This window comes from Chenopodium quinoa, unplaced genomic scaffold, assembly GCF_001683475.1.
Source record: "Chenopodium quinoa cultivar QQ74 unplaced genomic scaffold, ASM168347v1, whole genome shotgun sequence".
NCBI classification, from domain to species: domain Eukaryota; kingdom Viridiplantae; phylum Streptophyta; class Magnoliopsida; order Caryophyllales; family Amaranthaceae; genus Chenopodium; species Chenopodium quinoa.
Genome location: NW_018743252.1, coordinates 7,639,876 through 7,664,210, shown reverse-complemented (window position 1 = coordinate 7,664,210; position 24,335 = coordinate 7,639,876). Strand labels below are relative to the sequence as shown.

General features: G+C 35.9%; 1 protein-coding gene across 1 annotated transcript; it reads left to right on the top strand.

The window, feature by feature from the left end:
- Positions 1 to 4,288: 4,288 nt before the first annotated feature.
- LOC110735149 lies at positions 4,289 to 23,760 on the top strand. Its single transcript, XM_021915307.1, has 16 exons — positions 4,289 to 5,611; positions 9,785 to 10,629; positions 11,681 to 12,889; positions 13,077 to 13,424; positions 13,556 to 13,624; positions 13,820 to 13,900; positions 14,024 to 14,061; positions 14,147 to 14,234; positions 14,327 to 14,461; positions 17,478 to 17,666; positions 17,758 to 17,837; positions 17,939 to 18,011; positions 18,110 to 18,211; positions 19,489 to 19,594; positions 22,242 to 22,329; positions 23,360 to 23,760. The coding sequence occupies exons 1-16, from the start codon at positions 5,260 to 5,262 to the stop codon at positions 23,544 to 23,546; spliced, it is 3,990 nt and encodes a 1,329-aa protein (XP_021770999.1). The 5' UTR covers positions 4,289 to 5,259; the 3' UTR covers positions 23,547 to 23,760.
- Positions 23,761 to 24,335: the final 575 nt, after the last annotated feature.

The following is a 24,335-nucleotide window of genomic DNA, read 5'->3' as shown; positions in this document are numbered from 1 at the left end:
GAATGGCACTACAAGCCAAGTAATTCACAATGAGAGCATACCAAGGTTCCGATTTCTCCTCAAGAGCATATAGAACATCATCCTTCAAAGAATCTTCAATTTGCAAGTCATCATCTTGCACTCTATCAACTCCTAGTCTTGAAAGGTGGTCGGTCACCACATTTTCGGCTCCCTTTTTGTCTCTAAGCTCCAAATTAAAGTCTTGGAGTAATAGCACCCACCCCAACAACCGAGGCTTGCTTCCTTTTTGGTCATGAGATATTTTAGGGTCGAATGATCCGTCCGAACAATTGTCTTGGACCCAATGAGGTAAGACCGTGATTTCTCAAATGAATGCACAACTGCCAAAAACTCCTTTTCGGCTGTAGTGTAATTATTTTGTGCCTTATTAAGGGTCTTTGACAAGTAGTGAATCACATGAAAAATCCCATCATTTCCTTGTCCCAAGACCGCACTAATTGCTTCATCACTTGCATCACACATTAACTCGAAAGGCAAAGATCAATCAGGGCCTTGGACAATAGGAGCGGAGCACAACACTTCCTTTAATATACAAAAGGCACTCATACAAGCCTCATCAAATACAAAGTCTTTGTCTTGTTGCAATAAAGTAGTGAAGGGCTTGGCAATTGAGGATAAGTCCTTGATAAACCGGCGATAAAAACCGGCATGACTAAGGAAACTTCTTACTTCCTTCACATTAGTCACTACAACCACCAATACAAGTCTACAACCTCCACCACAAATGTAACCCCTTCTTTATCACTACACCAGCTAATCCTTCATTCTCCTCTACGGCGACCCACTCAAACGTTGCATCTTTCATCACCAACTTCGACCACCACAAAGTGTCGTCAACCACAAAATTGAGAGCTTGGTGGTCGAATTTGGCTATGGTGGTTTCAGATCTAGAATTGTTGGCCAAGTTTGACCACCATGGCCTTGATTTTGGTGAATTTAAGCCATTTTACAAATTAAGGCGGCGACTGCGTACGGTAGAGCCGTGGTGGTGATGAGAGAAGGTGTGAGGGGAGGAGCTCGGAGACCATCGTCTGTGAAGAAGGAGACAAGGGTGATGATTAATGTTGCGGTGGTGTTTCAAAAATATTGTTAGGGTGGTGGAGATGGGTGGCTGCCATGGATAACTTGGAGGAGTGAGAAAGGATCTCAAAGAACTAAGGGGTTGAATGATTAAGGTGAGACAGGGGGTAAGGTAACAAAAGGTATATGGTTTTAATTGTGTTAAAAATATAAGGCTAAATAAGTAAAAGTGTAGTGTTAAATTTGCCAAAAAAGGAAACAAGTCAAGTAAAAAGAAACTTCCAAAAAAGGAATACATATCAAGTAATAAAGAACGGAGGAAGTATGTTTTCCTAAGGAATCTTGTCATATCCCTTAAGTTAAACCTCGCAGCTTGCGCCTTAAAAGTTCAAGATTACGAACAAACTAAGGAGCTCGGCTCGCTAGTCATTATGCTTGATGATAACAACACTAAAGCCCTCTATAGAAGGGCTTTAGCCGAAATCAGGCTCTACCAACTTGAAGAGGCTTTAGAAGACCTTGGCAAACTAGTCAAGGCTAATCCTAACAACCAAGACATCCGCCGTGAAATGGAGAAGGCACAGGGTCTAAATATTAAAGCTAGCAAGCTCAAGGGCAGGAGAGGCGTTGAGGATTCCGACCTGCCTCATGCCATCTTCAATAAAAAGGGGAAGATTAGTAAGTAAGATATCAGCCTAGAATCTAACAAGTTGCCTAGTAGTGATGTTCAGAGTGATGTTACGGAGTTACCTAACATGGACGTTGCTAGTGAGATGGAGGTAGAGAACCTTACCCCAACAGTATAAGTAACTCCTCCTTTGGAAAAAGGGGATGAAGGCTACCAGCTCCGATCCCCAATCCACCAGGATTTTAGGCATGCTAAAGACAAGTGATCGAGGAAAGGCCATATTTTCCTCAACAGATTGAGAAGTAATCAGTCCCTTAAGATTTTAGATGTGTCTTACTCGGACCTAAGTTAAGGGAAAACCTTGAGTTTTTTGAAACATTTTGCTGCTTCATGGATGACTATTACGAGTGAAGGAAAAGACCACCCATGATGGTCATCTTGATTCTCCCAAGGCTAAGGACTCTAAAGTTTCTGAAACCTTGTTCATGCCCATTATGATGATGGGGCTGATAAAGTGGGATTGCGTCAAGAAGAGCCAAAAGGAAAAGGCTAAGCGATCTATGGGCACCACCATGGTCAACCATATTGTTGGAATTCCCAATTCCAACACCGCTGCCGTTGAGAAGTTAGATGATCATATATCTACTGGCCTAGCTTCCAGGAGCAATTAGGGTCAAATATCGAGGAGGGGAATGAGGTTCATACGAGAGATTTAACTACCACTAATATTGCTGAAGTGGAAAACGTAGGTCTTAATGAGGAAAACCCCATGTTTTTTGAACTTGAACAGGTACGGTCATTTCCTCCACATCCTACCTTCACGTTTTCTGCCACGTCGAGGAAGTATGGAAGGCCAATCAGGTCAAAGGCAAAGAACAAGAAAGGTAAAAGGTACTCCAGGTTTTATTTTTGCATGATCAAGAAATGCAAGGGAACAAGTTTGGAACACCCTGTGACCGACGTCATCCCCTCAGTCCTCTTATTTTCATTGTCAAGAAGTTCACAACGTTTGTACCCCCTAATCTCCACTTTAGTTCTTGTATTAGCTTGGCTAAGAGAGTAAAATTTTCTCTTTGTAGTCTTGAGTCAGTTGGGAGCTAGCCTCCTTTTTGGACCGTTGTAAAAAAAAAAAAAAAAAAAAAAAAATTATCGATTATGTCTTATAAAGTCAGCCGTTTTTTATCGATTATGTCTTATAAAGTACAACTGATTGTAACATTCAGTCAAAACAAATCAAAGTAAAAAAAAAAAAAAAACATGCCTCCTCTCCCTCTTAAACTCTAGCCTCCATTGTTAATTTTGAAAGGGTTTCCATCGAATTTCACCAATGGGCCCCAATATTTGTTTCTTTTAAATTTTTTGTTTCTTAGGTTATAATAATGTCTCCTTCGAAAGAAAGGGTTTATCTCCTTCAAAAGATAAGGTTTTTTCGATCTCCTTCAAAAGACAAGGTTTTTCAAACTTCTTCAAAAGACAAGGTTTTGTTTGCGTTTGATATGGTCTCTAGTTGTACGGGGCACGACTGATTATTGCTCGGATTTGGGTTACAAAATCATCGCAAGAATTTTCTTTCTCAAAAAATTATGAAGTGACGATGGATCCACTCAAAAAGTTTTATGAGACAACAAATCGAGAATGTGCCGAATCGTTATATCTATGCACTTGGATTCTTAGCCCTTCCCCGATTATTTCTTATTTGATTTTGTTAGATCTGTTCTCATTGTCATTATGTAGATGTAGTATGACTTTAATTAATGAAATATAATGTCCTTCAGGACTTCTTTCAAAAACAAGTTATCATCGAATTTTTATTATGGTTTAAGATGTAGTTTTAATATACCCACTTCTGCCATTTGTTTAATTGACTCTTACATTATACTCCCTCTGTTTCATAATTAGAAGCCTATTTTCCATTGTTTACGGGAATTAAGGAAGTTGGTTGGGAGTAAAAATACGAATGTGTGGTTAGAGAGAGATAGAGAGAAAAAAAAGTAGTTGAGAATTATTGAAGAGATGGAGAGAGAGAGTGTTGAGAATTGATGCCAAAAGTACAAAAAATAAAAAGAAAAAGGATGACAAATCATCGAAAAGAGGGTATTATTGTCAAAAAGTACTATCTATAAATAGAAACAGACTTCTAATTTTAAACATCCAAAAAAGGAAAACAGGCTTCTAATTATGAAACCGAGGGAGTACTAAGTGATTTATCACATTATCTACTACAAAGAAGAACGGAATAAATATACAAGTAATTGTATTATGTCCATATAATTTTTAGGCCAAATTAGAAAATAACACCTGCTAAAGACCCCGATTTTGATAATAACACCTGTAAAAAAAAAAGTTTTATTATAACACCACCAAAAATCCCAAAATTTTGGTTTCACCACCCACTAACGGATTTTTGGATGAAATCCGTTAGTGGGGCCCGCCATGTACACGTGTCAGTTGTTTATTGGTTTTTTAAAAAAAAAAGAAAAAAGATATTTTTTTTTTTTAAAAAAAAAAACCTAACCCCTAACCCAACCAGCCCCACCACGGGCACCACCTGCCCCAGCCAAGCCAGCCGCCGGAACCCTCCTAACACCCAGCCAGACCCAAAAACCTCCTCCCCTAACACCGACAACCCCTTCCCTAACGCCGGCACCGCCCGATATCCCCTCCCCTAACACCAGCACCGCCCTAAACCCCCTCCCCTAACACCGACAACCCCCAAACCTCCTCCCTTAACACCGACATTCCCCTAAACATCCTCCACTAACACCGAAAACCCCCGAAACCTCCTCCCATAATGCCGGCAGCCCCCGAAACTTGCTCCCCTGTAACCGATATTCCCAGAAACCTCCTCCCCTAACACCCGCAAATCTGGGTTTAATTCTAGCTTTGCGGGGGGGCTACGGTGGTGGTTGGGTTGGTGGGTCGATGGGGTTTGTTGGGAAATAGGGGTTCCGGCGGCTGGCTTGGCTTGGCTTGGGCGGTGCTGGTGTTAGGGGAGGAGGTTTCTGGGGCTGGCTGGGTTAGGGGGTTAGTTTTTTTTTTTTTTTTTTTTTTTATTTTTTTTTATTTTTTATAAACCAATAAACAACTAACACGTGTACATGGCGGGCCTCACTAACGGTTTTCATTCAAAAGTCCGTTAGTGGGTGGTGAAACCAAAATTTTGGGATTTTTGGTGGTGTTATAATAAAACTCTTTTTTTGACAGGTGTTATTTTCTAATTTGACCTAATTTTATAACAAAAATAAAATCTCGTGAAATTACCTTGCATAGTACGGGACCTAACCTCCTTAGAGATATAAACTTGTACTCCGTATTTTCCAATTTACCCATCAATCCAGCATGGTTTTCAGCTTACTCCGAATCACTTTCACAGTTTCACGGCTTCATTAGTTCAAACTTCAAAGTTTCAAACACACACATCTTTCCCGCACAAAACCGTATTCCTTAACGATTTCAGTTCATCTCATATCACTTGAACTCAAAACATCAAAAACCCTAAAACCCAAAATATCCCCAAATTAATTCCTTCTTAAACCCTAACATCACTTAAATTCTTAATTTCTGGATGATCTAAGCAGAAGAAAGCAACAATGGCGTCGAAGGAGCCTGATGAGAAATGCAGTAACACTAAAACAGGAGAAGAAACGATTGCATTAGAGAAGAGGCGTTCGAGATCGAGGAGAGTGAGCTTTGCTGAAACCACTGCAATTCACTTGTTTATTAGGGATGAAGAGTGCGATACACCTCCGGATGTTGAGGGTTCCAACAATGGATTGTTGCACAGGAGTGAGAGTGAAGAGATTAGGGCGCTGCTTGCCGATGATGATGATTTTGATAATGGTGGTGGTGATGATGACGGGGTTGCGGTGGAGACCTCTTTTTTACGGCCTTTTGAGTCGCCGTCCCCGGGTAGCTGCTTTGGGTCCGCTACTTCCAATGATGGCAAGATTTTCTCTCCCCTATATTTCTTTTTATGTCTATTTTAATTGAAGTTGAAAGTCTATGATTGATATTTATTTGGGAATATTGATTACAATGAAGTAAGATAGATGTCTTAATGACCTTTCCTTGATTTGAACTCACTTACAAAAAACTGGTTGCAATTAAAAGGGTAAGGCTAACTAAGTCTCGTCGCAATTTTAAGGGTAAGAACCTGCTTTTGGTGGGTGCATTTAGACGCTTTGTGAAATTGTGAGTAATGAAATATTGGTATGTTGGGTCATGCTATGGATTTGATGTGCCATGAGCAAAGTAAAATCCGTGTGTGTGAGAGAGAGGTTCATTTTTTCATGGTTGCACAAACTTTGTAAATTAGTCCCCGTGAGCCTGTGACCATGTTGATAGGACCGTGCCTTGATATAAGTGTGACATTTGGTGTCAACCTAAAATGTATGGCTAGAGTAATTGCGAAATAAAGTGATATGATCGTGAATAGAATCTGTATGTTAGAATATAGAATGATATGTTTTACGAATGATATTGTGCAACTAGCCTTTTAATTAAGGCATAGTCCTTTGCTCCTCCTATCCAGAACTTTGGCTGTAGTAAGACACATGATAAAAAATTGTGCCAGAGCTTAGGCTTTATAAAAGTTAGGTGTTAGTGGAAGATGTAGAAACTGGCCTTGTGCTTTTCTTCACATCCTCTTTGCAGTTTGCATGTCAAGGAGTTGCTCAAGGAGACTAGAGTATGCTACTTGCTGTGATTTTGCTGAACCCACATCTGCAAACATGATCAAGAAAGCATGCTAAATGATTTTGTTATTTTTTTTCCTTATTAAATTGCTCTGCTTAAAACATTTTCTATGATATTTTTTCCAAATTGCTTTGAATTAGGAGAAAAAGGATGTAAGGTATTTCATAGAAGCATGTCCATAAATCTCCATTAATGGGCTATAGACCTATTGTGTTTGGGTTATGGCTAATTGGCGTATCTGGGATTTGCATATCTAGTTATTTTCATTTTCAACTCCTTAAACCAAGCTTTTTGCTTCTTGTTTCCCAACTTTTTACTTAACTAGAGGATTACTCCTAAATTGAAGTCGAGTACATGTTATTACTTAGTAGCTTTCCATAGGTGGATTAGCTGAATTTGAGAGTAGGCTCTTGCCAATCTGGTTTTGAGGTTGTCCCAACAAAAAAGTAAATCTTTCATGTCAGTTTGGTATGGAAGAGATTAGATCTTTAGTCAAGTGGTCCAGTATATATTTTTAGTGTATTGTTTTGTTTTTGGTTTGAGAAATGAAAATTGAGATGAGTGATTAAAAACCTTTGATTTCATTTTGGATGTCTTTGGTAAATTAAGTCAATTGTTGAATTGCTTTACTCTACAGATTTAGCTTTCTTACTTGTGAAGCAACACCAAAAATTCAATTTCTTTTATTCATATTTTTTGTACTGTACCTTTAGAATAAGATATTGGTTAGATTTCCTCAAAAAAAAAAAAAAAAAAAAAAGAAAAAAGAAAAGATGGTTAGATTGAGTAAAGATGCAAACTTGCAAACAGAAGTTAGTTTCTTAGTTAAGGTGTGTTTATTGTAAAATGGTCTGTTTCTTTCAAATTAAAACTTGTTTCCACACTTCTATCTTGCTTCCTTATTTATGAATTGTTCTAAGCCCATGGTCGATCTCATTTACTAATTTTTCAATTTGTCAAATATTTGCCAATTATGGGAAATCTCACTTTGGTGGAGTTAAAAATAGAACCATGCAAACTTTTAACCAAACAAGGGTGGTGGAATTACGTAACTTTGGTCTTTTGGATTGCTTTATCCGTTGAAATGTATTTCTAAAATATTAGCAGAAGGGATTGACCCTAACAATGTGCTAGGAGCCTGGGATTAGAGAAAGATGAGCATAAAGAAATATAAATAAATAATGGTGTTGGGGGATGAAGTAGAGGAGAAGGGATAAGGTGATGATGTATTGACGAGGATGAATAAGAAAAAATGTAGATCTTTATTATCAAATAAGTTGTTTCAGCTTTTCGCAAATGACTTAATTTCCTAATGATCAAAGAAATGACTAGAAAATTGTTATAGTATTCCTACACTCTCCTCATTACTCAGTTTTTTCTGAGTGTTTTCACCATTCTAGGAAATGAGATATGTTAATCTGGACATACATGACCTTGATTCTGAGTGGAGCAAGTAAATTGTTACATGCATTGAGAAATTGTGAAAAACTTGGGTACACTTTTTTATTGGTCAAGAACTCAAGATCATGCATAATCAACTAGAACCTGTGAAACTGCCAACTGCCAACTGCCAAGTGGTGTCAATTGTTACAATTTGGCAACAAACTAAGATAATCTCGATGTGCCAATTGCAGAATTTAATATTTTTGTGGGAGAAAATTAATGGAAAGGGGTTGAAGGATGTTAGGAAATAAGGATATAATTTTGTTTGATTAATGAGGAACAAGTCAATTAAAATTAATAACGAGAAAAGCAATAAAGAAGATAAACAAAGAACACAAGGATTTACGTGGTTCGGTCAAATTAGACCTACATCCACGGGTGGGGAATTCGAGAGCTTCTTCACTATGATGGAGAAAGAGCTACAGAATAATACAATAAGTCTTAAATCTTAATGGCCTTCTAAGGTGTGATCTAATTGATCACCTAAAGGGTCCTTTTATAACACAAAGAAACCCTAATAAAACCCTAAATTGTTCCTTAAGTATCCTTAAATAGCCGTCATAGAAGAAATGTAGTTTTAGGAAAAATTCCATAAAACATGTAAGCTTAAAACAGACCCAAAAAAACGCCCTACTCGTCTAGGCTTTTTTGGCCCGGCGAGCGCTTCGTCAGGTTTTCGTAAAACGGTTATAACTTTCTCGTTTCTTATCAGAATTGGGCATATGACCTATCGTTGGAAAGCTCTTGAAACAAGCTATGACCTCCAACTTGAATCACCTCAAAATCACTTATCGTTTGGGAGATATATGCATTCAAAGTTAATCCTAAGTGACAATTTAACAAAGGAGAAAAAAAAATACTAATTGGTTTTTGAATAGGTAAAAGGAGTTGTTAGAAGCACTCAGTCCTTTCAGCCATGTCGAATTTTCCAAGAAATTTGCATGAGGGCTGAGAATGTCATAAAATTATGAAATCCCTGTTTTTTGGGTGGCTATAAAATCACTTTTGCAACACTACTGAGCATCATTTGCAATGTGTCTTGTAGAAACAAAATGCCTCAGATCTTCTGAGTTTCTATAATTCTATTTGACATTTCGGCTGGTGCATATAGGTTTGTATGGAAAGGATACATTTTTTTTGGATGTGTAATATACTTTCTTGATTTTTAAATATGAGGCAAGTAAAGTATGACATTTTGTATTGCATTAATAGCATAAATATCTAGTGTTATAGTAACATTATGAAGAACATTTAACGTTTCCTTGATATTGTCAAATGATTATGTATTGAAACAATATAAATAGCTAAAAGAGCCTAAAACATAGTATATTTATAAACGGAAGGATAATTTGTCGTTTTCCGGGCATTCTGGTGGAGCTTACCTACCAAATCTGAAAACATCAAGCAGCTTCAGGTGCATTGATTGGTGAGGGTGCAGTTGTTTACATATATATTTGTTTCCTTCTATTAAATCATCTGGGGAGTTCTCTCTCTCTCTCTCATGGACAATTTTTGTTCCTATGGTACATATTTGTCCTTGATGAGAATTGCTTTCTCATTGTTCCTGAGAAAATAAATAAAATAAAGTAATAACCCAACAAAAAATCAAAGAAGCAGGACAATATATGATGCTAGAAATCACATTGAATGAATTATGTTAGAAATCCAGTATAGTAAAAAGTTGCATTATGCTCTGAATGGTTTCACTTGATTTTATATTACGATGGAATCCCCTTTTTTTATTTTTCTTCCAGAATTAAAATTTATTTCACCTGATGTTAGTAATAATGATAATGATCATCTATACTTTTTGCTGATTCCTGTTCTCTTTGCAATGTGAGGTTCTTTGGAGTTAAATTCATTGCTCTTGTAGTGTCAGGCTCTTATATTTTAATTAAGTGTGATGAGAACATCAATGTGGATAGATTTTCCCTTCTCTCCAATCTCTGCTAAGCTAGCTTTCATTTGTCATTGCAGAAGATAATTTCTTCGGACCTGTATCAGCTGATTTTATTAAACCTGGAAGATTATCAGATTCTGCAGCCTCTGATGAAAACCATGATCTTACTATGGATTCTACAGCCTTTTCTATGCACTTCCGCAGTTTGGCAAGATCAGATTCTGGAGGAGAGTTTAAAACACCTACTGCAGTCCGTCTGCCATTCGGTGAGAGAACTTCTGGCCAAATGTCCAGCACCACAAGTGGTGGGGATTTGATGGTACTGTCCGATTCCCAAAAGCGAGTCTCTGATTCTCAGCTTGCTGATAAAGTTAATGGTAGTGGCAATTCAGATGACATGAGCATCGTGGAAGAATACCAACGCATCTATGATTACGGGAAGCTACCTCAAGAATTGGATGTATTATTGACCGAAGATGGTAAGGATATGGGGGCTGTCCCTCTCACCAGTCAAGTTGAATGTTCAAACTCTAATAAATCCGTTACAGCGGATGCTAGATCTGGTTTACACCAAGATGGACGTGGTAAGGATGTGGGGACTGTCCCTCTTACCAGTCAAGTTGAATGTTCAAACTCTAAAAAATCCTGTACAGCAGATGCTAAATCTGGTTCACACCAAAATGGATGTGAAGTTCTGGATCTAGACAATAATGAAAAAGTTGCCCACCATATTTCTGATGGGGAAAAGGCATCTGATGGTGCAAACTCTGCAGTTCTTGTAAATATTGATAATGGAAATGATGGTATTCTTCATGGTATCCTTGCTGAGACATCTCATAATACCTCAATCAACATGGATGATGACTTGTTTCCTGCACACTTTTCTGATGATCAGAGTAAAACTCCATTTCTTCTGACAAATGTAAGTTTTGGTTTCTTTTTGTAGAATATCTGGAGTAGCTATACATCATTTCTAAATGGATGACCTTGTCTCGTTTATAGAAAAACTCCGATCCACAAGTTCAACTATCATGTCCAATAGTCAATTTAATAAATCTGATGCACTTGGAATTTTCTTCTTGGTTTATAATCAATTTTGCTTGTTTATAGTGTTAGTGAGAGTTATTCTCTAGCTATCTGTTTCTCTCCACTTTACTTTTAATATGATTTTATATTTCCATATTCTTGATTGTCAGATTTTTGAATTGGCTTTACATTGAAATGCTCAAGCACTTGTCCTAAAATTCAGATTTAATTTAGTTTGCGCTCAGGAAATTGAGATAGGGAAAAGAAAATGAGCTTATTTTTCTTAAACTCGGTGTTCTCCACATTGTTTTCTGTGGGAAATTTTCTCATGTATTCATTTTTTCTTTGCCGGAAGCTTCGATTGAAGAGATTCGATCTTGCATCTGCAGCTGAAAAAAATTGAGTGAATAAAAGAGGTGGGTTATTCTGGGGACTCAGCAAGGTTAATACTAATTTTTTTATGAACCAGAATTTTATTGTCACATTAAAACTGTATTCCAAGCTAGATGGCATTTCAAGCTTTTAATAACAATGTAAATGTTCTTTTTTGGAGTGCTAACTTGTTCCTTACCATTGCAAAATCACCTGAATTCTGTCATTTGGTGAAGCATGGGGAAATTTGTGTGACAGATTGTGAAATTTTTGTTAACCTTTTTGAGAAAAGGTTGCTTTGAAGAATCACTGCGTTAGCTGGTAGTGATACCTTGAATATACGTCACAGGAAAGATAGATGAGGGTTGACTGGTGAATTATTGATGCTTAATTTATTTTAATTCTGGTCTGGTTTAGTTTGCTTAGTATTAGAAACATCTTCTCGATTTGTTTGCCTATTTCTTTTCTGGTTCTAATTGGATAATTGGAAAACTAGGGTGTTGGTATGTAGGTGTCTTCCATGATCTCTTGGTTCATTACATCAATAACAGTGGAAATGTTATGCTTGTTGGCAGGTCATGCCAATTGACAAAGATGACGAAGCAAGGAAAGGTGCAGTGGAAGCTAATGGGAACCTATCCCCTCCAACACGTTCACGATCTATTTTGAATCATGAGCAGTCAATTGCTGGCTCTGTTTCTTCATTGCTTGCTAAACGTAGACAGATATTTAGGGTGTCACCAAATGATAAATCAAATTTCATTCTGTCTGAAAAGAATATACGTGACAAAGGAAGTAAACATGTCTTGAGCGCATCCTCTTTTGAGAAAGGTGCATCTAGGCTCCAAAGGCTTGAAGCTTTTCCATTTTTTTCTGCTTCAAAGGCCGAGGGTAATCCTTCTAGACTGCCATCAGAATCTGTACACAGTTCCTTAACCCGAAACAAAGTTTTGAAATGTGGAAGCAATGATGTTTTGGTAGCTGTTCCTGTTGCTTGCTTGGACAAACGATTTTCAATTGTTGCTGAGGATTCTGGAGACTTGCAGAGTATGTGCAATACGGGGATGTATAATGTGAGGACCACATTAAGAAATGCTGAGTGTGCAAGTTACACAGAAGCTAAAGATGCAGAATTGTCATCTTTGCATGCAGCTTCATGTACTCATGATAAATCAACAAAGTCTACTAGTTTTAGTGTTTCTCCTCTGGCACTTTCAAAAGAAAAAAGTGTAGAGCCTTTTGTGTCGACATACAGTTGTACCAATGAAACTGTAGTATCTACCAGAAGTGATTTCTCTATGCCAGAGATCACATTCAATGATTTGAAAAGTCACGAGGAAACTGGGATGCCTAATCATTTTGTATTTTCTCCTGTGACCAGTGTGGAAAGGAAGGTGTCAGCCTCTCCACTATATCAAGGATGTCTTTCTAAAAATCTGAACCAGCAGGCTGAGTTAAGCTTAAGCCTAGACCAAAACATATTGCTGGAGGCAGATGACTTAGTTTCAAGATCTGAAAATCATAATTCCTTACTTGCTGAAAGAAAGAAAGAGGCTAAGAGATCTTCTTCTAAAATCAAACATTTCGAAATTGCTTCCCAGGAGATGCAAAATGATGAATCCATGTGCTCTAATAAGGCCTCTGAATCAAAAAAACTAGTTATCAGAAGTGCCAATCTTGACACTGAAACCATTTCTGCAAGGGCACTCCCAGAGGAAACCATGAAATCTGTAATTGGTTCTGCTCCATCTTCGGATAATAATCTAATTGAGTTGCCCATTCAGGTCAGATTTCAGGTCAAATGTAGTACGTCTGTATGTATTCATTTGTTTGTTTTGGGTCTGCCTATTCTTGATTTGTTGGCCATGGATGTCATCAGCCTATGTATTCCCTTACCATTATATTTTGTCAGCTCATGATGATAATATTCCTATGTCTCTTGCCCTCTTATTATTACATGTGGTGGAACAGGTGTATGAAAATCTTAAAGAAGAGCAATCTTGTAGCTTGTTTCAGAAGAAGCCATGGTTAGTAGATAATGCAATTGTTGGAGTCACAGTCTTGACTCCTAGATCCTATCAGCGTGCCAGTGAACATGATGAAAATGACCAACCCTTGCAGAAATCATCTGATATATTTGGCAGTGATAACTCTTCAACTTTAAAGAGAAAATTATTTGATGAAGCTGAAAATGACAATGATGAAATCACTTCATTACAGCGTAAACCAAAATTGTGTAAAGATCAGAAGCACAATGAGGAAGATAGCAAGGAATTTCAAAGCATAGGAGGTGATATAACAGCAAGAGATTGGGTTGATGTAATAGCGTGCGCCCTATCGCCCCTATGGTTTCATCTTGAGTAGCTTTATGATTTTTCTGAAAGAAAATGGTGTATAGCGTACTATTCTCCAAATTTATTTGACACTTCTTTTAACCATTAACCTTGTAGGTTTTGAACAGCTTTCGTGGAATGACCAAACTGATGCCTTCAATGATTGACAAGTTGGATTTGGCTCAGGCATGTTTTCTCTTACGGCAATCTGTTATTTCCATGTTTTTTTTTTAACATCAGCAGTGTTGATTCGCCCCCCCTCCCCTTTGTATTCCCTATTGAATGATTATACATTATAGCTTCAATGTTTGAGGGCTTGTGATCCCTTTTTTTACCTTTCTGAAATCCTGAATAGACTCTTTATATCTCTGTTCCTTACAGATCAGTATTCTGAATGATATTTTGGTCCATCTAGAGAAGATGAGAAGTTATGAGCTGCTTCATCGGGACATATGCTCTCAGGTCTGTTTTTGGTCAACTTCATACAAGCTTTATTGTGTTTCATACTACAGAAATATGTTTCTTTAGCTAAAATAACTGCATATGAGTATGAATTTCATTTTTCATTTTACTTGTCTGCCTCAGAAAGCATTCGACTCTGCAAGCTTTCTTCAAATCAAAAGGTGAATTATTTAGCTATCCTAAGTGGTAGAGTGGTTGCTTTTGCTAATCAATCTTTGACATCCTCTTATTTGAATACAAATGTAGATTGGTGGACACAAAGTTGCTTCTTTACAAATCGTTATATCAAAAAGCAAAACTACAGCTGATGCATCTTGAGCAGAAAAGATTATCGGTATCAATTTTCATTTTCTTTTTTCATCCTTAAATTCAGCTCCGTATTCTTTCATCTTTTGTCCGTTTTATCGCCCAAATTTTTGTATGCAGGACCGAGTTTGTCAATTGAATTCTAGAGTTGAAGAAACAAAAATGCTGATATCTAGTTGTCAAGATTCTTGCATAAGTGTTCGAAGGGATGTTGAACCAGTATCTTGTCCTATTGATCTTAGCAAAAAGAGTTTGGTATGATCTTTTAAATAACTGTGATAGTTAGAAAGTCTGCTTTGATGTTTTAGGGTATTATTTGTGTGTTTGTTGTGCTACTATGCGAATCATGAATATCATGCTATTTTAATCATCAATAGTCTTTGACATTAATAAATAATCATCAATAGTCTTTTACATAAAATAAAAAATAAAAAATCTCATATGCGATCATGGTAATGGTTGCGTTGTCACGGAAATGACTTATAATGGACATTTAGAATGGATTGTTGCTAAGGTGTATATTTCTTAAAAAAATATTACATTAATGGGCTTGAGCCTTGTTTATATTTTCTTTATAAGTTTGAAAAGTATTCTTTGAACACAATATAACTAAATTTATCATAATATGAGTAGATAACATATTTGATGAACAAAAAAATCCTTAAAATATTACTTCCTCCGTTCTTTTTTAGTTCACGTTTTGACAATTGACACTATTCGTGAATTCTATGTTGACTAGGTTTTGTGATTTATAGTTATGTTGGGCTTCTAAGAGGGAGCACATTAAATAAATGGAGGTTACGGAAATGCGCATGTTAAGGTGGATGTACGGGAACGCTCTAAGAGATAGAATCAGAAATGAGGTTATTCGCAAGAAAGTAGGGGTGACAGGCATTGGAGACAAACTAAGGGGAAATCGCCTGAGTTGGTTTAGGCATGTAAGACGGAGACCCGAGGGTGCACCGGTTCGAAGAGTGGAAGAGTGGACCATGGAGGGGTTAAACGATGGGAGAGGGGACCTAAAATGACTTGTTTGGAAGGAGTTACGAAGGATATGAAGTATATGGATTTGCATGAGGATGAAGCATTGGATCTTAAAGGATGGAGGAGGAAGATTTTTGTCGATGACTATACGGAATAATCAAATTTGGTCCATGTAGCTGACCCCACTTATGGGATTAACACTTCGATTGATTGATTGATTGATAAAACTCAATCATTTGGGATCGTGTTAGAGTCATCTATATATATACTTTTATAATAATATCAATTTTGTATAAGTGTTTACATAGTCATAAACATAATTAGAGGTATGAATTGTTGAACTTGTGCTTTGGCAAACATAAATAAGAAATGTGTCATCTAAAAAAGAATGGAGGAAGTGTGTTTTATTTTTATAAACGTAACTGATCACAAAAATATTTCTGGTCAATTGTATACGAATGTAATGGGTAATGAACGTTCACATGTGGACCATATGTTACAGACCACGCGGGGTGAAAGACTTGAATTATGTCGAGGCATTATGTAATGAGAATTTCTAGAACATCAAATCCAAAATCTGTTGCAGAACGAGTGTTCTGTAACTAAATGACTAGTTCCATGGTCTATTATGTCATCAGTCAGAAAGTTTTATTTTTCTATTATATATAGCTTTTTGTACAATAAATATGTATGCCTTGTAAAATTTGTTGTTCAAATCAATTGTTTTCTATAAGAAATTTAGGATCGTCCTATATGTATTGTAAAGACAAAAGTTCAATATGCATTTTTTCAAGCAGCTGGTTGGTGGACTTCTAGTCGTCTACTACTCTACTGTGATTTTTTGAGGGTCTTTTTTCTTGTTTACGGGCTGGCTAACCTCATACCTAATCTGAATTGCACTGTAAAATCAGCAATTTTCAATTTGACGAATTCAATGTTTTAGTGTTCCATTACATAATGCCTCTCTCTTTCTAGCGTGTTCAATACATGAAACAAAAATAAGCCAGCAGATATGGAGAATGTGGGGAAACCTAATAGTTAACCAAGGTAATGTCACTGTACACAATTTTCTATCTTTAATTCTCATGTTTCTGACTATCCTTCACATGTCATGTACACATGCTACGAACACCTGGCTTGAGATGTAGCATCTGGACATACTTTGACAGCCACTATTGTTTAAAAAAATGAGAAGACAGATTAAAGTTCCATTCTAAACTGCAACATATAACATAAATAGAAGAAGATGGGTTGAAAATAGTATGCAAGTTATCCTAGGTAGCTCTACAGGATATATCAAATCAGATAGACAAAAAATCTTGGCTCATACATTAGGTTTAGTTGACTTCTGATTGTTTTCAGCCAAGTTTGTGCAACTAAATATCCAGTAAGAGTGATATCTGTCTCTTTTAGTTAGTATCTTGAGTGATATCTGTCTCTTGAGTTAGCGTCCTGGGTTTCTTTCTTAAAAAAAGTGAATTTACAGTGATGTAAATTGTTATTTTTAGAGCCTCATATATAGAAAGATGAGAATTATATAAGAGGTCCTTTTATTGAATATGGCAAAATTATGGTTGGATTAATGTTTCCAAGTGTATGAAGTGGAGTTCTTGCAATAAAAGTCAAAGAAACCGTGGTTGTTAGTTCTCCTAATAGAGTGTTGTGCATATTGGTTCTCTGAACAAAACACGTCTAGACCAAGGACTTTGGCTGTATTTCAAGATTAATTGGCTGTGTCTTTGAGCTCCAAGGACATTCGGTAGGTGAGCTTTCTTGTTCTAGTCATTTACCATAAAGAAAACTAGAGAACTCTTGTTGGAAGCACATGTATTCTTGGGAAATCTATCTAATTTTAATTTTTTAATTAATTTTTCTTTATTTATTTTTTTCCTGTTGTAAGGTGGCTTTGCAGTTAGATGTTTGGAGTGGTAAATTTGGAACATTTCTTGTACAATTATGTTTATGTCAAGAGGTTTACAGAGCGATTATTCTGAAGAAATTCTCTGACAGAATATTTGGGTTTTGGGTTTGGCATGACAGAATTTGTGCAACTGAGCTACAATAGATGTCACGTGTGGGATAAAATTATTTATCTTATTTGTCTTTACACGAATGTGGTTTGATTTATGTGTCTACCGTCTTCTGTAGTTTTCTTTGCATGAAAATCTTGCAATTTTCTGTCATTTGATTCTGATGTAGTCCTTTTGGCCCTCGATTCTTTTACTTTATTAAATTTCAAATCTATGAAGTTTTTATATTCATTTGGTCCTGTTCGGGCTATGTGTAGGTTGCTGCTGAAATTCCTTTACTGAGGAAGGACCTAGAAGTGTCAGAAAGAAAAATAAGGAACTTAAATAAATCCTACCACGCTTATATTAAGGCGGTGAAGGATCAAACCTGCATTGAAACAACAGTGCATGTTAAAAATATTCTCAACAAGAGGGTTGAATGTAAATCACTGCAGTCAGAATTTCAGGTTTAAAAATATTTTTTTTTTTTCCGTTTGCCAACAAATCAATAATCTACTTTAAACTGTATCTGATTTGCTGTATATTTAATGTCACTAGCTATGTCAAGTTGGCAACGTAAAGGCTATGGATAAAATGCCAAATATTCTGTTCGATTATGGTGGCATAATGTCCCAGAGGTTGGTTTCATGTCCAAGTTAGTGCTCTCATGTGATATAGTATTTTCTTAATCTCAGCACTTTATCAAAATGCGATTATATTTTCTTCTGATTGCTTACAGGTTCATTGTGAAGTCGATCTCTACCTACGGCTTATTTATATCAAATGTATTGAACAATGTGAAGATCTCTAAGGTGAGTGTCTCCTGAAGTGTGATTGCTTTTTTGGTATTTTCAACCAATTTGCACATCAGCTTGCTTTTCCTCAAGTCTCTCTCTATTGTTTGAATCAGATGTTCCATGGCATGGATGCCTCCACTGCTTTTTCGTTTGTTTTATGTTGCGAATCTAACCTTGCATACTCCGGAACAAAGACTATCGCGCAAGAAACACAGGTAAGCTTCACCAGCTGCTTTCTTCTGTGTGCTGTCTCCAACTTGCATACACAATTTTTTTTTACTTTGGTCACTTATCTGTTATTGACTTTTCATTGGCTTAACATGCTTGCTACTTATATCTAGTATATCTGTATTAAATTTGGTAATTAAATTTTTTTAAAGTAACTTGAATGTTAAACTTGAACAGAAATCTACCTATGATTAGAGGTTGTTTAAGCCAATATGGCTACAGGTTTCATGGTGATCTCAGATCTGAAATGATGCCAGCTAAAGTGCAAATTATGTGATGTTTTTTTCTATATTTTGCTGAGAGCCTGATACTTATTCTCATGTGTAGTAGACTGAAATCTCATCTAATTCTTCCAAGTTTTCTTATATAATTCATGCTTGTTTAACCTAATATTGTGCAATGACTTTTTCTTCATATTCTAACACATCTTGACTGAAGAATTACTAATTAAAATTCTGAACTTTCTTGAAGTAACCAAAGATAGCTTACAGTAATTCATCAAATTCTCTAAGTTCTCATATGTTGTGTCTGAGGCATATCTACACGTCTCTGAGATAGATCACACAGAATATGCCCCATCAAAGCCACTTTCCACTATCTATTAGCAGTGAAATTGATTACGTGATGTAACTCTTGTCACCTAAAGACTTAGTAAGAGCATACTAGAGAAATATATTTATAACAATGGCGTAATATATCTCATCACTTCATTTCTTGTTGTTTGATATATTTTATTTTTTATTTACCAGTGAAAAGGAGTGTTTCCTGTAAAAAGATACCATTGTTAACCATGTAATTTCGATCAATGTGCGCATAAATTGATTGTTCTTAAATTACTGACCTAATATCCTTAATTTTCTCATTTTTAATACTAGTTTGGTTATTCTATTAAAAATAGTTAGAATTGATGTGTACGCAGTAACATTTTAAAAATCGAACCCTTAAAGTGTAACAAGTTCACTTGCTGACTCTTGAATTCCCGCAATACTGCCAAAGTGGAACTAATCTTAACGCTAAAAGAATAAAGTTTGTTTTTGAAAGAGTTTTGAAACTGATAGTACTTTAGTCAGAATGTAGGTTGATACAATGTTTGAGGTAACTTATTGGTATTGTCAATTTCATGGAACTGGTAGGAAGTTGATGATGCTAGACATGATAATCATTTTTATTTTTATTTTACAAAAATATCATGAAATTTCATGCTTGCAGGTTTTATAGCAGTAATACATGTTAATTGTTTTTAGTTTTGCTTTCATCTGTGCAGAAAAGCTCTTCACTTTTGCATAATCTGCTTGATGTTGTTGAAGAAGTTGAGTTAGCCATGGTTGAGCTTAGAAATCTCACCAATACTAGATTTTCACAGCCATCAGGTATATATCCTTGTACTTATAATTTAAGTTGTTTCGTTTTGGCTTCCTGAGAACTGTACTCTATGATTGCTGATGGGAGTTTTTAAGAATTTAACATAGGAATACTGTCTGGTGTTATTGAAGGATTAGCATTGATGAGTGAAGTTGGAGTTAGGAAACTGAATGATGACAAAAAATTAATATGCTGTAAAATCAATGCAACTGCGTTAGCATGTCTAGGTATGGGAATATCATCTTCTACATAGGAAAAAATCAGTAAAAAAAATTGCAAGAAACAATTCATAGCATGATATATACAGGACATAATTAGAAATATTGACCTCTTCCAAGGATGCTGAATCGTGGTAGCTTATTTCTTCAAAACTATTGCAGAAATTGGAAATTAATCTCTGGATAAGTTGCTGAATTATTTATTTATCTCCTGTAGGTCTTTAATTCTAGTAGAAACTTGGTAAAGCACTTTTGTGTGTTAGGAGTGACTCCACTTCCTGGCGCATTAGAAGGATAAGCCCAAACTGCTACCTAGTGTACAGTAAGAAAGATATGATCCCTACTTATTTGTACACTTACTCATCACATTCCTTTAGTTTTGTTCAACCCGTTCCCTATACTCAAGGTTCTTCACAAAATAGTTGCCTAGTATGGCCATCTTCTGTGATTATAAGGGTCATCTACAATCGTCCAAGGTGAAACAAGATTTAATGTGCTTGAAGTGGGGAAAATGGGCAAATTAAAGGTGGATGATGAAGGTGATTCCTCCTCTGTACTATGTGGTGATTATAATAATGGGTTGTTGACTCATAATGACAAGGAGGGTGTGACTGTGTGAGTCAGGACAACTGGACTAGTAGGTTTTAGTTTTGGCCAACTCGATACATGTTTGTTGAAATAAGGTGATGGTTGACACCTTACAACAAGATGATGAGTTTGGAAACATCAACATGGGACACGTCCTCAAACTTTAGAGTGCGGAAAAGGGTCCATGATGTAGTTCAGGCCTTCCATATGAGGTTCAACTTGATATTGTTAGGAAAATTGACAAAACTCAAGCATGGTATGCGTCATGGGAAATTGTTGAGGCTAGATTTTTTCATTGGCTAAGCCTGTGATGGCGTCTAGACCAGTCGCACACACTCAAAGTAAACAAGGTTGCACGCACAAACACGATAGAACACAAGCACACACACTCAACTATGAAACACTTTTTTATTAATTGTGGCTTACGAAATTATGGATTCTCTCTAGAGCTCCTAAAATCTCTGCCAACAAATGAATGCCATATGCCAAGGGGTATTTATAGGCACCGACTACATCCCACTTAGTTAGGAAATAGTGCAAAAGTCCAAATGATGCAATCACATAAAAACGGAGGAAATATATAATTAGAAAGATTGATAATCAAAGATAATATAATTAGAAAATGAGAAAGGCCTTGTTTGGTAAAGAGCTTATTGGAGAGATTTTAGGTTATCGAAAGCCATTAGAGGTTTGACCAAATAAAAAAGCCAATTTGAGTGTTTGGTAAATAGCTTATGTAAAGAGCTTTTTATACTTTTTTTTAAAAAAAACTTTAAAAAAGCGCAAAATATGAGCTTTTTCAAAATTGGCTTATTGAACATTTAGCTTTTCAGTTATTACATACATTGAAATATCTAATAATTGACAACTATATACCTAACACTTTTACACAATCAAGTATTTAGAATCACCTAGTAAAATAAGTAATACAAGTAGCTATATCAATTAGCTAATCATCAAATAGAGCCAAAGTAATAAATAAGTAACAAAGCTATTAGATTTATTTGTTTGAGTCTTTTTGTAGCTTTGAAAACCCAAAAGTTACTCGGCCATTGATTAATATAATTATGAACTCCTAAACTTCTTTATCCTTGTGTTAGCCTTAATATTAACCTTTGTCCTTGCAGGTTCGTTGCATAGATGTAGTAAATTGATGTAATAAGGAATGTATGTTTTACTTAAGTTTGAGTGGGAAAGCCCCACTTTACATCTCAGTTTGCATGTTTGTTATCCTTGAAAATTTATTTTGTAGACATTTTGTTATGTTAAGTTGTTATTTTACAAAGCAAGTGTATGTGATATATCTTTGTTTTACAATGCATGCATTGTTTTGATGTTTCATGCTATTCATTCATAAAGTTTGACAACATTTTTTACTAATCTATATTTAGATCAATTTTACTAATCTATTAATAATTGACTATAACATGTAAAATAGTGCGGTGGAGTCTGTATATTTTCAATGTTTTTTTTCTTTAGGTTTTTAATATAATAAAAATAATGAATGGTCAAAGTAGTGTTCAAGATCTCTTTTAGATTCTTGTGCCTTTATTTTCTTCTTTGCCCTATTTATGGATTTGGCTTCTTTAATTAAGAACTAATATCTTACAAACCCCAACCTGACAAAAGTGGCTTAAATTCCTTGATGCTAGGAGCATTAAGAGATAAGAATAGGCTATACAATGCAATGTTTTCATTCTTTATCTATAAATTAATTTTGATCATACTCTTACCAAGTTCGGCAATTGATCTATTTGCATCTAATCTTTTCTAAATTTTTATCCTTGGGAATATATCCTTTCAATAGTTTCTGTTTGAAAGATGGATTTTCTTTATGTCAAATTTTCAGATGGAAAACTTGATTTGCAATTGTGCTTCACGGATTTCAACAATGGTGCTAGAGTGGCTTTGAGCATTGATATCACTTGTTTGAATAGGTAAACTTATATGAACACTTGCCTACCTATGCTTCTCCCTATTTTCTACTTGAGGGATATCCGGATATGGGTAAAATACCCAGTGCTTTATAAGTTATGCACCATTGTGCTCTTACCTTAAAACTCTTATGTTGCCATCTTTAGGAGCAGCAGCATTTTATGATTGAGTACATTTTTGGGTTCTTGGTTCATTTTCTTTTAGATGATGTCATTTTGTGGCAATTTTTAGCATATATCTAATGCAATGAGAGGCAACAATCACTCTTTATGAAAACTAAAAACTAATTTCATTAATTTGGGTTCAATTGTGGGATGAATGAGGCCACGTACTGTATCTGATTGAGAATGAGATTGACCACTAGGGGAGAATAGATAGATCACTAAGTAATTCCATGACATGGAATGGATCCAAAGGTTTTGTATATAGGGCCTTTAATGTGTTTGAGCCAAGTGAATTTTGACTCTAAAAGTTGAATAAGCACACAGATGAAGCTTCATAAGAAGCCACGTGAAATTTGAATTTTATAAGAAGATGAATTTGGACCTTATCACTCTATAAATTTAGGCATTATTTGGTGGGAGAGATGGAGGGGGGGGGGGATTAATGGTTGCAACTCGCCAGGGCTGTGGAGGTAAGGGTTTAATTAAAGTGGCTGGTAGGGGTGGGGGAGATTCATTAAAATTTTATTTGGCTGTTTAATTACGAAGTGTAAGTTAGGGTCATAACAGTTTAACTACTGGGTGATAAACAAGCTCTCCTGAGGCTTTGAAGTACCGGGTGATTGGGGGACAAGCCCTTTTATTAGGCTAGAACAGTCAATTTGATTCTTTTCAAATTTTAGATAACCAGTAACAAAGTACAGTGTCACTACTTCCCACAATTTCTGAACTTTGATTGTATTCAAATTTCAAAGATGGTCTATCTTACTAGTTAGGTTTTGTGTTTTCCTGGAGTTTGATAGGCTTTGCTATTTGTATTGTTTCAGCTGGAAGTGTCTTTGGTTTATTAATATTGTTTTGTTGTGAACAGAGGAATTTATCCAGCACAAGTTGTGCCATATGAGGTACAAGGAAAGGCTGCTAGAAGACACAGGTCTTTTCAGTTACTATTAGACAACATAAGTAGTGCTGTTCGCGGTGTTAGATGTGGGCATATGAGGATAATAAGTCTTTGTCGCTGTGTTTCTAGGACGATTCAAGCTAATTGTATGAGCTAGGCAGATACCTGCCAATAGAATCCTCATGTTGTCTTGAATTGGATGTAGGTGGTGTATTTTGTATGCCTAAAATGTAAGCATTCAGTCGCTTGAATGTGCTCACCTCATGAGGAAGATTGATGTTGCATAAACAAGCTTTAGTTATTGCAGCAAAGAAAAACTATTATTGTACTCCGATTTTGTACAAGTGTATATATGGAGCTGTTTTAGGTCTTGCCTGGATTTGGTATACATTTAAAAGGGGAAAATATAACTGGGAAAGATGTTTGAAAGGGGTAATTAATTCTATTTCAAGGTTGGACAACGTAATTTCTATGGCACTAAAAAAAAATTCAAAAAAAATTCAAAAAAAAAGACAAAAACCGATGTTCTTTATGTGGCTTGTTAACTTGTTATACTCTGTTTTTGCCCATTTTATTCGAATTAGCTAATCCAAATCTTTTTCTTCTAGTTCCAAGCTCTTTGTTCGAGATTTTATCGTAGTAATATCTTTCTCAACTCTGAAAAAAATAAATTACAAACATAATTATTGTAAAGATAGATTAAAATAGCACTAGTATGAAATAAAACAACATAAAATTTGATTAAATTATCTCATGCAAATTTTAATTAAAGTTATTTTAAATATTACTTAGTTGAGAAAGTGAGAGGTGGGGTCGGGCCTCGGACCTTGGGGAATGCGATGTGTGGGTGGGTTGTGGGCCCTCTATTTTTTTGGAGAAACTTTTTATTCCTTTCTTTGTTAATAGAATATTCCACATTTAATACGTTTTTTTTTTTACTGTAGGG